Source organism: Quercus lobata, chromosome 7, assembly GCF_001633185.2.
Source record: "Quercus lobata isolate SW786 chromosome 7, ValleyOak3.0 Primary Assembly, whole genome shotgun sequence".
Lineage (NCBI taxonomy): Eukaryota > Viridiplantae > Streptophyta > Magnoliopsida > Fagales > Fagaceae > Quercus > Quercus lobata.
This window is the reverse complement of record NC_044910.1, coordinates 40054558-40069803: the sequence shown is the minus strand read 5'-3', so window position 1 is coordinate 40069803 and position 15246 is coordinate 40054558. Positions and strand designations below refer to the sequence as shown.

General features: G+C 33.2%; 1 protein-coding gene across 1 annotated transcript; it reads right to left on the bottom strand.

The window, feature by feature from the left end:
- Positions 1-3203: 3203 nt before the first annotated feature.
- Positions 3204-5252, bottom strand: LOC115954253 (protein MLP2-like). The gene is made up of 4 exons (XM_031072167.1): positions 4787-5252; positions 3879-3989; positions 3656-3736; positions 3204-3552 (listed from the first exon to the last, which is right to left on the bottom strand). Exons 1-4 carry the CDS (start codon positions 5024-5026, stop codon positions 3478-3480), a joined length of 507 nt encoding a protein of 168 aa, XP_030928027.1. The 5' UTR covers positions 5027-5252; the 3' UTR covers positions 3204-3477.
- Positions 5253-15246: the final 9994 nt, after the last annotated feature.

Sequence of the window (15246 nt, the reverse complement as noted above, 5' to 3'; positions counted from 1 at the left end):
AGCTAACATCAATAGCACTACTATAATTGACCATTTAAATTCAGCCATATCCTCCATATCATTAAATTATTAGTATTTTCTCTTCTTCTTTTTTTTTAAAAAAAATTAAACATATAATGTTTTAATTAAGTACAAATTAATAAAAATTTCCTTATAAAATCGCGCTCATTTTTTTTAACATTTACACTTTCTTAAACATTTCTCATTTCTTTCACATTTTCATCTCCCCACTTCTGTCGACCTTAATATCACTCTTCATCTTTCCCTTTATCTTCATTTATTTTGTTTCTTCTTATTTTTATCCTCTTATTATAAATTTTTCGTTATCTTTTCTATTCTATATTTCTATGCATAATTTTCCCTCACAAAAAATGTTATTTCTCTCTCTCAATTTTTTGGTGGATTTTTTATTTTTATTGCATCTCTACTTTAGGTTATTAATTTTTTGTATTTTTAAGAACTTTACTTTGAGTTGATGCAATTTAGTTTTGTGTTTTAAGTTTTTTTTCTTTTTTGTTCTCTTTGATTGTTAAATACTATCTTATTGCATTATAAAAAATATAATATTATTCTATTACATAGCATAATTTGGATAATTTTACCATATAAGAATTTTACATAAGTTACACAGACAAAAGGAAAACAATAACAACAACAACAACAATAATAATAATAATAATATATTTAAATATATATGAGATAACTCTAAAAGAATTATCACGGTGCGACTGGTTGTAATAAAATTTCTAACACATCCTGACTATACACACTATCTAATAATACAGGAAAAACAAGAATGCCGTCCACTTGGCTAATTTATAATCATAGAGGGGAGAGCTAGTCATTTCACCAAACATGAAGAATAATTTGGATATGATGTTTCAAAATTCTACAAGAAATACTGCCAAATTAGTGCTACATAATGCAAAATGACTTTCTTAAGCATGATTTTGCTTGTAAACGTGCCATACTCCAATAGTCCACACATGCTGCTATGATCTTACACATCTATCTTTTTGTTTGAGACTAAACTAAAGAAAATTTATTTTTAAAGACTAGTGCTGCAAATCATTACAGTAATTCGGCAAGATAAAAAACATGAATTAAATGGACTGGGGTTGTGTTACATGTACACGCTGGGTCTCATTAACTGGGTGCACTAAAGGCATTTGTTAATAGCCAATTTGAAAAAAAAAAAATTGATATCACTTCAATTGGTAATATAAAAAACTGTCAAAAAAATCGATTGCTTTTTTTTTGTAATTTTTTTTTAAAAATATTTCCTAAACCAATACATTTAAGACATCCCTTCATTTTTTATTATTTTTTTGATATATAAAGAGGAACACTCGAGTGTATGCAATCCCCCTGTCCCACATGCACTAGGTTATATAACAGAAAGAAATCCTATAGAAGTAGTCCCAAAATGTTGACCAAAAATTTCGAACCTAAGATCTCACGAGGTGTTAGGAAACTTGATTTGTTTGGATTTTCCGTTGGAGAAGCATAATTATTGAAACAAGCAGAAACTTTGGCTTTGTCTTATCCTTATCTAATAGTCAAAGGAGGCATTACCATTCCTAATAAAGAGAATTCAAAAAAGTGGAATGGTTTTTAATATGATGGTGGTTGTAGTGATCAAAATAGTTGGCCAGGCCAGGCCTATTTGAGGAATTATTATAATAAAGAAGTCCTAACATTAAAGACACTTGGCACAGTCAGTGAAACTACAACTCTGCCCTATTTAATATTAGAGGTCCATGTCCTAGGTTTCTAAATCAGTTTGGTTAGTTGTCTATTTTGAAAGGAAATTGCAACTACGTCTCTAGGGAGTTAGTGTGATTCAACATCAACAATAACGGATTTAAATGCACACTGCATCAAGAATCTCTTTAACTATCAACAAAAAATTGGAGAATCTCATAATAATATATTTTTCTAAAAACTCTATGCTGTGAGCCTGTGATTTTGCTAGTCAAATTTAGTAAACTAGTCATTTTAAAGGCAAAAATTGAATGTACCAATCCTAATCCACAAGCCACAATAGGTATGGAAAATTATGAACATATTGCAATCTTACATTAGCAGATGATAAGTGACAAATTGATTGAAATTTTTTCGAGAACAGTTAAGTGAACTATGCACTGGAAGTATTTTTCCATTTATGAACCAATCCAGATGTTTCTTTTTATAGGATATATTGAGCAAGTGCACTGATAACACCTATTACTATACCCCAGCACCAGCCAAATCAATCTAGCTGTGTTCTCATTGCTTTAGATTCCATTTATTTTACTATTGGATGGAGAAATCCTAGCCTATCACACTGTAGATAAGCCTACTCAGTATAAGAGATATACACAGCCAATCAATTGACTATTGATTAATACATAGTTGAACAAACACTACCTAAAATACTAAACTATTCTTTTGCTCCAAAATGAAAAATATACGAATGTGCCTACAAATTCTTGTTCTCATTGTAGTTCAATACGGATATAATAATTCTGCAACCTTAAAAAATTGACTAAGATATTATTTAAATTCAACAGAATAACATGGTTCAATCATGATGGTTTTTGGTTTAATTAATCACCAAGTTGAGACCTCCCAATCTTTCATTCCCTGCTCACATGGCAGAGCTTCATTACCTATTCAGTATAGGTCACTGAAAAACATGAAATTATAGGAGCTTTTCTCAATTGTGAGGCAGGAAATTAGCCTACTTTGACCATCTAAAGTTACAGTCACTGTACCCTCATTGAAAGTGCCGTGGAAGTAGATCTAGGTAGAATGATTTTTAACCGTCATAACAGTTGGCTCTACTCAAAAAATAAAAAGAATTGGCTCTACTTTACACCTAGGAGGTAGAAATCATTGGTGCTTTACTACTTTTCTCAATCACTATTTATAGCAAGCCATGTAAAATAGATGATGTTCCCCATGACAGGACAAGGTTGAGATCCAAGCATAGTGTCTTAATTTGCAGTAGTAAAGTGTAAGATTAAGTATTTGCATTGTATATACCCAGTTCATGCACAGCAATTGCACACATAGTCAGAATTCTTAAGTTACACTCTTCACGGGAAATAATTCTAAACAGTACATGTACCGTTTTTGAAGCAATTGGTGCCTCACAATTTCCAAAACAGCTTTACATACTAAACAAATACCATGGATATTTAGAAGCCATTTCCGGGAAATAAACCAAAAAATCAAATTCCAGAACTTTAAAGAGAGAATACAAAGTTGAACATAAGAAAAAAAAATTGAGAAGAAAATGCTAAATCCAGATAAACTTAGTTACAAACCTGTTTGTAGGGAATTTCCCTTCCTAAATCAGCTAAGTGTTCGATGAAATTCTAATGAAACAAACAAAGATACCGTAGAATACACCAAACCGAAAACACCCATATATAAATATAAAGTCATCTTACATACATCACACAAACCTAATCAGTTATTAGCAGCAGGTTATCATTGTAGTGAATCTATGTTCTTACTCAACTCTTCCAGCTTCTTCAACCTCAACCTCTCACTTTCACTCACCAGCTGCTCAAACAATCATTACCAAAAAGATTATTCATTAGGCTGCAAATTTAGGTTAATGATTCATATGCATTCATTATTAAGTACTAAAAGTTATGATACCAACCTCCATTAATTTGGTTATAAGCTGTACTTTTTCCTTGTTCTTATCATTGAAAGCCTCTAGTGCGTCTTTGTATTCTTTCTCCTGTGACAAATTACAAACCCAAATTCAATAATTCAGATAAGATTCATTCTACAACCAAAGGAACATGTTAGCTTTATGTGTAATATGCCCAGGAAAACTTATGTGGCAACAAAAATTGGTATTGGTAATGGTAAAGCTTCACCTTCTTCTGGCAGGTATGCCCTAGTGGCTTTAATTCTTTGTTCACTGCATCGATCTTCTTCCGGACCAGAGCAACTTCCTTTCTCATGGGATCAGCAAGCCCTTCAAGCTCCTAGTAATTCCATAATTTTATTTAAAATCAGAGAAATAAAAATGAAAACAATTAATGTACACAATCAACTTTACCTACCCAACAAGACCTTAAGGTCTCACAAATACATGTAGATTCCCATTTTAATATTACCACTAAAACCCCCATCAATTATTCTGGATATATGGCTTTTGGCTAGCTTGAATCATTCATGAGGGTTACTTCAAAAACTGTCGGTGAGTCACCTTTAAACTATCAAGTAATTCTGTAATTGATATTTTTGTGATAATTATATGAAAGATGACAAAACCCCCTGTAAAATTTGAGGGGAAAAAAAGTGTACTTTTTAAGTTCTTGAAAACTAAGAAATATATATTTTTGGGTCAGAAATGGAAATCCCTTATTGCAAGTTTGATTCTTTCATATGTTTTTGTACAGATCATGACTTTTGGTGACTGTGTGAGGCTATAATAATTCTTTGTTTCATCTAAAAGTTCATGGAAATTATGAACAAGAAAATTAACATCCTTGGTAGTATAATACTGTAATTTCAAAATTTTCCAGTCATAGCAAGGAAAAATCACATCTAAAATTAGCTGGAAAGACCAAACAGTGCTTCCAATTTCTTAAGAAATATAATAGTATTTATCAAAAAGCTGGAACTTGTTTCAAGAAATTTGACACCAACGATTCATTCAGATCATGAAATCTTAGATTGCTTTCTGACCCTATAAACTAGGGAAAATTTGGTTTTTGTTTCTCCAAGATTGTATTTTTATACATGTAAACAGCTTTATCTGACTGACAAAGTGACATACCTCACGAATTGTGGCCAAACGCTTAGTTTCTTCTTCAACACGGCCTAACTGAGCTTGAACTTTCTCTCTGACCTCCATCTTCTTCCTCTCAATCTCTTCCTCCTTGGCCCTGAAATTAGAGAGAGCTGACCTTGACATCTCTTCATCTTCTTTGGATAAATTGCTGTTGAAGCTCAGACTTCCTGATGAGTTCTGCACCATTAACTGTTGCTGGAGCTGAGGGTGTTCACCTGTCTGCATGGTCACTTTCTCTTTCTCTTTCTCTCTCTATGTTGCACAGAAAACCCTTCTTCTTCCTTGAATTCCTCTCTTTATTATCTTTCTCTCTCAGCTCACCTCTCTGCTTTGTTTTGCTTTTCTTTCTCTTTTGCTTTTGCTTTGAAATGATGGGGTTGCTCTGTTTCCTCGGTTGCAAGTGCTTATAAACAAGGGCTGGCCCTAAAGAAAGAAAAGTATTTAAGAGTGTCAAGCCAGCTTAGCTTTTCTTTTTGAACCAAAAATAAAGCAAAGGGCAAATTTTTTTAAAAAAATAATAATAATAATGTTGGGAAAATTAGAATTACAAAAGGGTTGAAGTTGAAATGACTCTACTGCCAACCACTGATACAGATACCGAGCAGTTTAACTTTACTGAATGAATGAAGTTTGTCCCTAAAAATTCAAAACTTGTCTCCACCATTCCATTTGAACCCCACCTCATAAACAGCTTTGGCAATTTCAAAATTCAATTCAATTATATGGGAATTTGAATTTTCACTTTATAATTTTTACGTTATTGCAATTTCTCCTTCTTCTTTTTTTTTTCTTTTTTTTTTTTTTGCTAAAATGCAAAATATACTCTCCGTTTTATCAAAATTCATTTCAATCTTTTAAATTTATTTTTGTTTATTTCAGTTTTTTTAACTTTTAAATTTATTCAATTAAAACTTTTTCATTAACTTTTGTTATATATTGTAGTTAATTTTTCAATTTAAAAATATTCAATTAATGATTGAAAAATATTTTCTTTTTTTTTTTAATTTTTTAACAAAAGTTGACAAAAATACTTTAATTGAATAGATTTAAAACTTAAAAGAAAGACTGAAACAAACAAAAATAAAGTTAAAAAACTAAAATAAATTATGTAGAAACTTAGAATACAAGTTTCGCATTTTAGCCTTTTATGTACCAAATTGAGAACTTTTTGTTAGGGTATTGACCTGACTTGACAAAGGTTGTTATTTTCCTGGAGTTGGTGAAATGGGCAACTTCAACCTACTCTATTAGTTAACTCATCCACATGGGGTGATGAGACTGACACATGGACATAACATAATCATATATTTGTTAGTATTATACAATACTTTCAAATGTGTAATTGTGTATACCTGTGAGGAATTAGCCTATTTGGACTATACTATGTTCTTATGCAATTCATTTGCCAGCCTTATCAGTTCTATTATATTGGTTCAGTCCGTTTCTCAAAAAAAAAAAAAAATATTGGTTCAGTCCAAACTCTTATTTTTAAGTTTTCAATTTTTCTTCTATCTTATAAATTAAAATACCTGCTGCCATGTCAGTTTGGTTTGGTTTTCTTTTCTGCTTGCACAAGATCCTTTTAAATTTGTAGGGGGAGTATGTCCGAATATTCGGATTATAAATTTGTAAATTTACACAAATACACTAATTGTAGGGTCACGATTTGGGGTCCAAATCCAAGAGGTATGGGGTCTTAGTCCAACAAGCCCAAAATAATGAATTTGTAGAGAATAGGTCGAAAAACTAGGTCCTAACGAATTAAACAACGGTTAGTATTGGGCTAAACGACGATTAAACACAAATAAAACACATTGATGTCCATAGACTTTCGGTCCGAGGAGGCCAAATGATAATATATTGATCACCGTTTGATACTATGATAGTTTAGATTGCTACAGTGTTCTCTCTCCTTTCTCATGGGGATTTCTCACATTATATAGCCTTCTTGGAGCCATCTTGATCCTACACCTGTTGATTATCTGGGTCCCTATTTGAGTGTCCGTCCCATCGAACACCCCTCTTCAGCCTTTTGTGAGTTGTAGTGGCCAAGGCAGCACTGTTTAAAGGTATTCTCCACATAAATGCGGTCAAAAAAGTAGCTGCAATGCATTTAATGCAGTGGCAACAGTTTTTTCTTAGATAATTTGCGTTTCCTTCTTCCCTGCGGGTTTGTGAGGCACATTCCTATTGCTAGTACCTATTGGAGGGTCCCTCTAATTGCTAGAATACATATTCGAGTTACATTCTTCACGTCCGAGGAGGCATTCCTCCTCAGATCGTCTTCCATATGTTCCTTGCTTATGAGAGTTTAACTGGGAATCCCTTCGACAACCATTTGCCTCTCCTCGGACTTGTCAATTGTCCCGGATAAAACCTCAAAGCCTACTACATGAATTTGAGTCTTTGTCCCTACAATAATTAATATGGGTTTTTTGTAGGTAAAATAATGTAAATTTTACATATTTTTTTATTAGATACGCATCGATATAAATACCCTAAAAAAAAAAATTTGGGTTAAAAAGTTTATTGATAGTGTCTGTGTTTCAACTACTCCTATCAACTTGCAAGTGTTTCTTTTTCTTTTTTTTCTTTTTTTTTTCCCCCTGGAATAAATAAGTATTATTCTATTACAATTATGTTAGCGTTTTTGGTAAGTCTGCAAACAATACTCAGTAGCAATCATAACTAGTACACCAACGGTGTCTTGGTCTAGTGGTGCCAGGGGCAATACTTGGTAGGGCGAACTAAGGTTCGATCCCCCGCAAGCCCGTTGGGAGGAGTTTAAAACCTTAACCCCGGGACCCGCTCCGAAACCGGATTAGTCGGCCCAGTGGGTTCGGATACCGGTTGGGAAACCAAAAAAAAAAAAAAAAAATCATAACTAGTACAGGTCAAATTTTCCACCATCAATTTTTAAATAGAATGTTTGTATGACAGGATCCATGTTTGGAACTTTAGGAGAAGATAATGGAACACAATAAAATTTGATTTAGATTTAGAGATACTAAATCTTTAAAATGATGTTTACTCCCAATCGGTCGAGTTTGCTATATGAGTCCAAACAAATCACCTCCCATATACAACTAAGCTTGGATTATTTTATAAGTGTAATATTGAAGAATCCTGTAAATCTCTCTCTTATGGTATATTGCATTATAAAAATTTATACTTGCTTTAAAAAGCATATAAAATAAATCATTACTCATAAAAAACTAAATATATATCACTAATTAATACGTACTTGCACAAGGGCAATTAAAAATAATTATAATTATACGACTCAAATTATACTTTTTTTTTTAGAAGATATTCAAATTATACATGGTGTAAGGACACAATTTGTGACGACCCATAATAATGTTAGGTTCGTACCTATAAATGCCCAAACAATATCATTTATAGAGCGTGAGTTTAAAAGGCTAGGCCTTGGTCACCAGACGATGGGTTTTTCGTGGTGTTCATACATAATTAAATCGTATTCGCTCTAGGAGTCTTTCTCCTGGAGGCGGGCTGAGAGGCTCTGGTTCTTGGCCATTTTTCCCAGCCCCTCTTTTGGTGCGTCAACCTTCATATTATATAGCCCTTCTTGGTTGATCTTATCCCTCCACTTGTTGATCAGGCAGGTGCCTACTTCAGTACCTGTCCCATCAGCTGTCCCTCTTTACTTTTTGTTAGTCGCGATGATCGAAGTCACCCTGTCTAAGCATCTTTTCTCATTAACATGATTAGGACGTTGGCGGGTGCATTTAATGCGGAGGGGACGTATTTACCCTGAACCAGTTTCGCACCGTACCCCCACGTGGGTCTCATTCTACTCGCATCTCCTTCAGTGGGCTTTTTGGGGGCAGCCCTCAACGAGATGTTGCTCTTCCCTTTGAAGTCTTGGAGTTCCGAGGACAGGGTCATCCTCGACTGTGTCCCCGGCATTTCGGCCCTTCCCTATTCGTCCTCGGCAAATACCCTTCTCGGCACAAGCCCTGGGTCCTGATAAATCGTGGGCCGAATCATAAGTTCCCTGGCCCCACACATGGTATTAACTTTACATTTTTTTTAAACTATACATTTCTAAAATATGTAATGATTTATTATTTTATATATATATATAATTTAGAATTTAATTGGTTTTAAACTCTCAGTTTTTGCACTCAATAATTCATTTGTCACAAAAATTAAAAACTTAGATGGACGCGTGGTGGAAAATTGAACTCCAAGTTAGAATTTAATTGAATTTGAACTCTTCAATTTTTACACTTAATAATTCATTTAGCACAAGATTAAAAATTAAATGTGCAAAATTAAGAATCAATTAAAATGTAATTATATTTTCTATCAACTTTTGAATAGAGAGAGAGAGAGAGAGAGAGAGAGAGAGGTTACTACTTGGTACGTTCTTCATCAAGTCGTGTATAGTACTAATTACATGACTCCCAGCAGAAAAATAACAATAAATGCCAAGGTAAAAAATAAGATTTTTTTTATTTATTTTTTTGTTGAGGAAAGTTAAAAATAAGAAGTTGATGAGGGACGTATGGTGCTAATTACATGACTATGCGAGTTTAACAAACTGAACAGCTTTTGGTTACTGTGGAAAAAGGTACGTGTTCAGGGTAACCACAAGATTCTCTTATTTTCCTTTTAAAAAAAAAATCCTCTTATTAGTAGCTTTATATAAGGGCATCCATGTTTGTACTAGTTTTAGAAATCGAAATGGTTAAAGAATCAAAGAATAAAAAACAAACAAAAAAATAAAAGAAAAAAAAAAACCGGTTTTTTCCCTATTTTTCTGGTTTTTATTGGACTGTTTTATGGTCCGGTTTTTGTTTGAAGTTTGAACAGATCGGTCCATTTTTTAAAACAATGTAGGTTACTTATTAATTTATTATAATTTTTTGTATAATGAAAAAAATGGACTCGCAAGTCATAAGTGCGGTTATTATTCTAACATGTAAGCTTTTGCATTGCTTTTTTTTTTTTTGAGAATCAGCTTTTGCATTGCTTTATGATGTGAGATTACTTGAATATTAATGGAGTTTACCATTATTTGAGCTTTATTAGTGTTTGAACTGAATTATAACTTGATCAAATATAAAAGTATTATGGTTTTTAATAGGAAATTTTCTAAAATTTAGTCCATGAAACGGAAGTTGTCATATTGTTTTGAGAGAGAAACATTGTACTACTGCATCTTGTAAATTTTCTTGTCATGTGTGTGCATTATTTTTCTATTTGTTTTTCGCCTCTTACAAATTTAAGAATTTGGAGTATATTTTCATTGTTGGGTTTTGTGGATCCTAATTGTATTTGATCCGAATGATGACCCGATCCAAAATAATGTTACGTGGTTTTTTAATGGGAGATGCCCCTAGGAAATTTTTTTTGGCCTGTTTTGTAACCCATTGTGAATCTTGTGCGCAGGATATAGAAACTGTTCTTTTGGTGATTGGAGTTTCTTGATGTAGTTTTTGAGAGAGATAAAAACTGTACTACCGCACTTTATATTTTTTTCTCTTGATAATAGTGAAATTCCTACAACTCCATAAACGTATGTAAATTACCGAACCACATAAATACTGTCTTGTACATGTGCTTATTTTTCTTTAACATATTTTTTCTCTATTTTATTTCTCACAAGTTTAAGAATTTCGTGCTAATTCCCTTCATCCATCAAACTCACAGATCATAATAAATCACAAGAGTTTCATAGGTGGTATGTCCACGTCCATCACCACTCCAAATAAGAATTTGATAAACATTTAGCCCATCCCTTGCGCGCTGGAACAGACAGACACACAGTGCTATCAAGATAAACACGTTTGGTGTGAAGTGGGCATAAAGGGTCACCGGTCACCCAACGCTCACAGAATCAGAATCAAAATAAAACAAAAATAAAAAGCCGTAAGAGCCAAGGCAGCCAAAGACTCAAAGTAGTAGGAAAAGAGGCAAGTGGCGGCAGCTGAGCTAACCTTTTGACAAAAAAATATATGAAAATATATTTATGCTGCTCCTTTCCCATATAGCCAGGGCCTTCAAAAGAAGAATCTCAATCTTTATTTTAATTAATTAATTTTTTTATTTTCCTCAATATTTTTTTTAATTTCTTTTCCTAATTCTCAATTTTCATGGCATGATTGAGTCAAGGTTTACTTTAAAATATTCTACAATAACATAATCACTTGGTAATGGATTTCTTACTTTTTTTTTTCTCTCTCTTTCTAGTCTATTAGTGGGGGTCCATTTCAACCTTTGAAATATTCAAGCACAAAATTTTTCATTTTTATTTATTACGTATAAATTCAACGGTCAAGATCAAAGGATGTAATCAATAATGGGCCTAGGAACCTTGAGTGGGGCCTTGTACCATTGGGTTTTCAATACAAGCATTAAGTGTCGATGTGTCATCCGCGTGCTATTTGTGTTTTTTTTAACTTTTTAATGATACAATTAAGGAACAAAGATATCAACTTTACCTAATGCCAGCATAAGCAATTTGATTTTTTTTTTAAAGGGCCTGTTTTTGTGATCTCAAATGATTTGTGGTGTCACTCAGGCCCACCCTGACCAACTCTCTCTGTTTCAAAAATTTTTGCACTGTTTTTTGCGATATATATATTTTTTGGTCTGGTAAAACCTTTACAACTACAAACATCACTGTCTTCTAGCTTCTCTTTATTATGAAATTTCATTTTTGTTGGCAGTTATGGTTTTTGGCTAACTGAATGTTGTAGATTCTCGGAGTAGATGAACTTATGATTGACTCTATTTGAGAAATTTGTACTTGTTTTTAGAGTATTAAATATTTTCTTTAAGGATGGGGTATGGATTGAGTACCCTTTCAAAGCATCTCCAGCATATACATCCCCATCTTTTGGTCATTTTAGGATTGCTCCCAGCGAGCTATATAGGACCACAATATTTATCACATTTTATTTCACAATTATCTGGTTAAAGTCTAAAAGATTATATAATAAAATGTATAAAATAAAATACAATGAGTTGTCTGAACTATAACTAGTTATTAATTATTTTTACATGGACACATATTTCTTTTTCCTCTTTCATTTGCAATTTGTCATTTCAAAGTTGTGGCACAAAAAATTATTGTCCTAAATTTTCTCATCATTCACATCAATTTTGTATTACCCTCACTAAATTATTTTCATAAAAGTTAGCTTCTTTCGATTTTAGTTATTCCTTTTACAATTCATCATTGCACTCTTATATTTTTTTTTTTTCCTGAAAAACTTTGTTGAAGTCTTAGTCTTCAACTCATAACAGGAAGATAATATATATTCAATTACTTAAATGTGGTTAAGAAAAATTATTTACATTGCACATGTCAAGAATATATGTTATTTTTATACTGTGAGTTGAAACCTAACCTAAAACTCTAATCAAGTTTGTAACTATACCTTTCTCAAAAAAAAAAAGTTTGTAACTATACAATCTATGCCTCTTCCCTATTTTTCCCATACTCCCCCAATGCCAACAACCCACGACCAATGCCCATGATGCCAAATTGGGCAACAACCATTGTAGCGCCCCCACGGCCAAATCCACCGCCGCAGAAGACACCGCACACCGGCAACTCATGACCAATGATCACTGTTCATGAGAGTGAGAGCGATGTAAGCCTGCACAGCTGCACTTGAGAATGAAAAAGAGCATCCAAGAGTATTTTTAACAAAAGGATAAAAAGGGAGGGACTCAAAAAAAAAAGTGTGACAGACTGACACGCTTGGTATTATTACTGAGCATCGTAACTTTTTGTAAAACTTTTTAACTGTGATGCGAAATTAGGTGTGAATTTTTTTTTTTTTTTTTTGGGTGGTTGTTTTTTTGTTTTGTTTGTTTGTTTTTTTTTTTTTTTAAATAAAAAAAGAGGTCTTTGATGTGGGCTTATCGACTCTACGCCACATGACGGTAATAGGTAATATCACGCGTATCACACGGATTTTATTGGGACTATTACTCTAACTACTCCTTTCTAAGTGCAGAATGAGAACTCTTACTATCAAGTCACACCTCCGCATCGTGGTAGTTGTTTTTTGTTTGTGATTTCAGCTACAGAGCTAGCCAATTTGACTAAAAACTAGGATTTCTGGAGAGCCTAATTAATGTGAATACTCTACTAGTCTCTATTAAGGTTAGTCATTTTAAAGAATTGCTACAGTAATTCAATAAATTTGGACGTCTTGCATGAAAATCAAAAATAAGGAACCAAAAAATAAATGAAGATCAAAATTAGACAGAATTTTTATTCTTTTTTAAAATTTATTTTTCATTTTGAAATGTCAATAATACCCTTTTTCTTTTTTTTTGGGGGGGAGTGTCTGATAAGCAAGGAATGTCAGTTCAAGTCACCAAAGTTGACCAAACCTGTTGATAAAGTCATATTTAGGTACACATCTAGCGTGATTCAAGAATGTAATAGTTCATGCAGCTACAAAATGCTATGTATTCTTTGATTTTTTTGGAAAAAAAGAAAAAGTGAAATGCATATATATATATTTGCGTGTGATTTTGTTAATCAAACCATAAACAATCATTTTCAACGGCTAACTTTGCATTTACATGCAACCAAACAACTTTAACATTAAACTGTGGGCAAAGAAATTGGAACATGCTTGATTTGCTCATGGCTCAGGCTTGCTTTGGCTGAGACAAAGACTCTTAATTATGCTAATAAAGCCCAGGTAGGCTTCTCCTTAATTTTTTTTTTTTAAAAAAAAAAAAAAAATCTTTTTGTCTTTTCTTCTCACACACACATGTTAGCTGTTAAAATAAAAGATCTAGAAAGAGAAAGAAAGAGCCAAAGTAAGGAGAGCTATGCCTATGTCCATAATAGAAAGAATCCTTAGTACATCTTTACTATTCATAATTTTGGATTTTCAATAAATCCCAAGTACATAAAGGAAATAAAATTGTCCTAGAAGAATTCTTTGATTGAACAAAAATCAGACAACTAATATTCCTCGATTTTAATCAAACAAAGATATCAACATATGCTAAATGTGACAATCCACTAATATTAGTATGCATTTAATTAAAAGAAATGGTATGTTCATAATATTTTCACAATAATTTCACAACAAATCATAGTTAGTAAGTTGTTATCGGTTCTAATTTAAACTTATCATTGAAATTACTTTTTTTGTTTGCCAATAATAATCTGAAACAATCTGTCACTTATGATTTGTTGTGAAAGTAGTGTGAAAATATTGTAGACATAACATTTATCTTTAATTAATCCTACATCTTTTAGCAATATCAAATTTCAAAACATAGAATAAAATAGAAGATAGAGTTTCAAAAAAAAAAAAAAAAAAAAGAGAGAGAAGAAGAAGAAGAAGAAAGAGTGCAACTTGATTCCCATGCACTTTGTGCAAAAGCAATTGTTTCCTTGTTACAATCGTAATCACAGACCTGTCCCTCTCACGAGAAGGTGATATCAAACCGGTAGGCTGTTATGCTTTTGTCATTTGATTTTTTGGACTTAGTAATAGCAAAGAATAGGATGTGCCAAGTCCAAGTTTTTGGAACTTATCAGCTCTTCCCATGTGAGCAGTAGCAACCTTACAGCTGGTGATTGTAAACTTCTGCTTAATCCTCTGCTATGAATATGTGGCTGTTAAACAAAATGAATGTTGAATGGGTCTTGTTCGTTATTTTTATTTAGTTACTAGTCGGTAACCCATATAATTCATGCTAAAGTTTAATAAATAGTTAATTATACTTTTCTCTCTTTAACTATCGGGAGCTATTCATGATGTTCCCCGTAAATTATAAAATCGACTAATATTCTACCTTTATTTTTTTTGTTTGAGAAGAGACCAATGTTCTACCTCAACTATTGGAAATAAGAAAAATAATTTCCAGAAATGCTTTTCCGTAAATGTGGATGTTTGGTTGCGCATGGAAAATAGCATTTTTGAAAATGCTTTTCAGTTGACCGTGTGTTGGGGTGTAAAATGATTTCCGTTTTTATTTTACCTTCAAATACCATTTTCCAGAAAACAGAGAGAGAGAGAGCTAAGTGAGAGTGAGATAGAGGAAGAAGAGAGAGGGAGAAAGCACACCTCTCCGGCCAGCCAAGCTTCGGCCAGAGAGATTGCACCCAGAGAGAGATCGAACCCAGAGCCCAGAGCCCAAAGCCCTTTGACTTCGACTTTGAATCGCACCATTTGACTTCGCTGTTCGACTTCGACTTCGAATCGCACCCAGATCACAACCTTCGACTTCGCTGGCGAACCCAGAGCCCTTCGACTTCGCACCCTTCGACTTTGCCATTCGACTTCGACTTCGAATCGCACCCAAATCGCACCCTTCGACTTCACCAACGAACCCAAAGCCCAGATCACGCATTCGACTTTGCCGAGATCGCACCCCAGGATCGCACCGAGACGACACCGATCGCAATTGAAAAATGGTTGGGTTTTGATGAA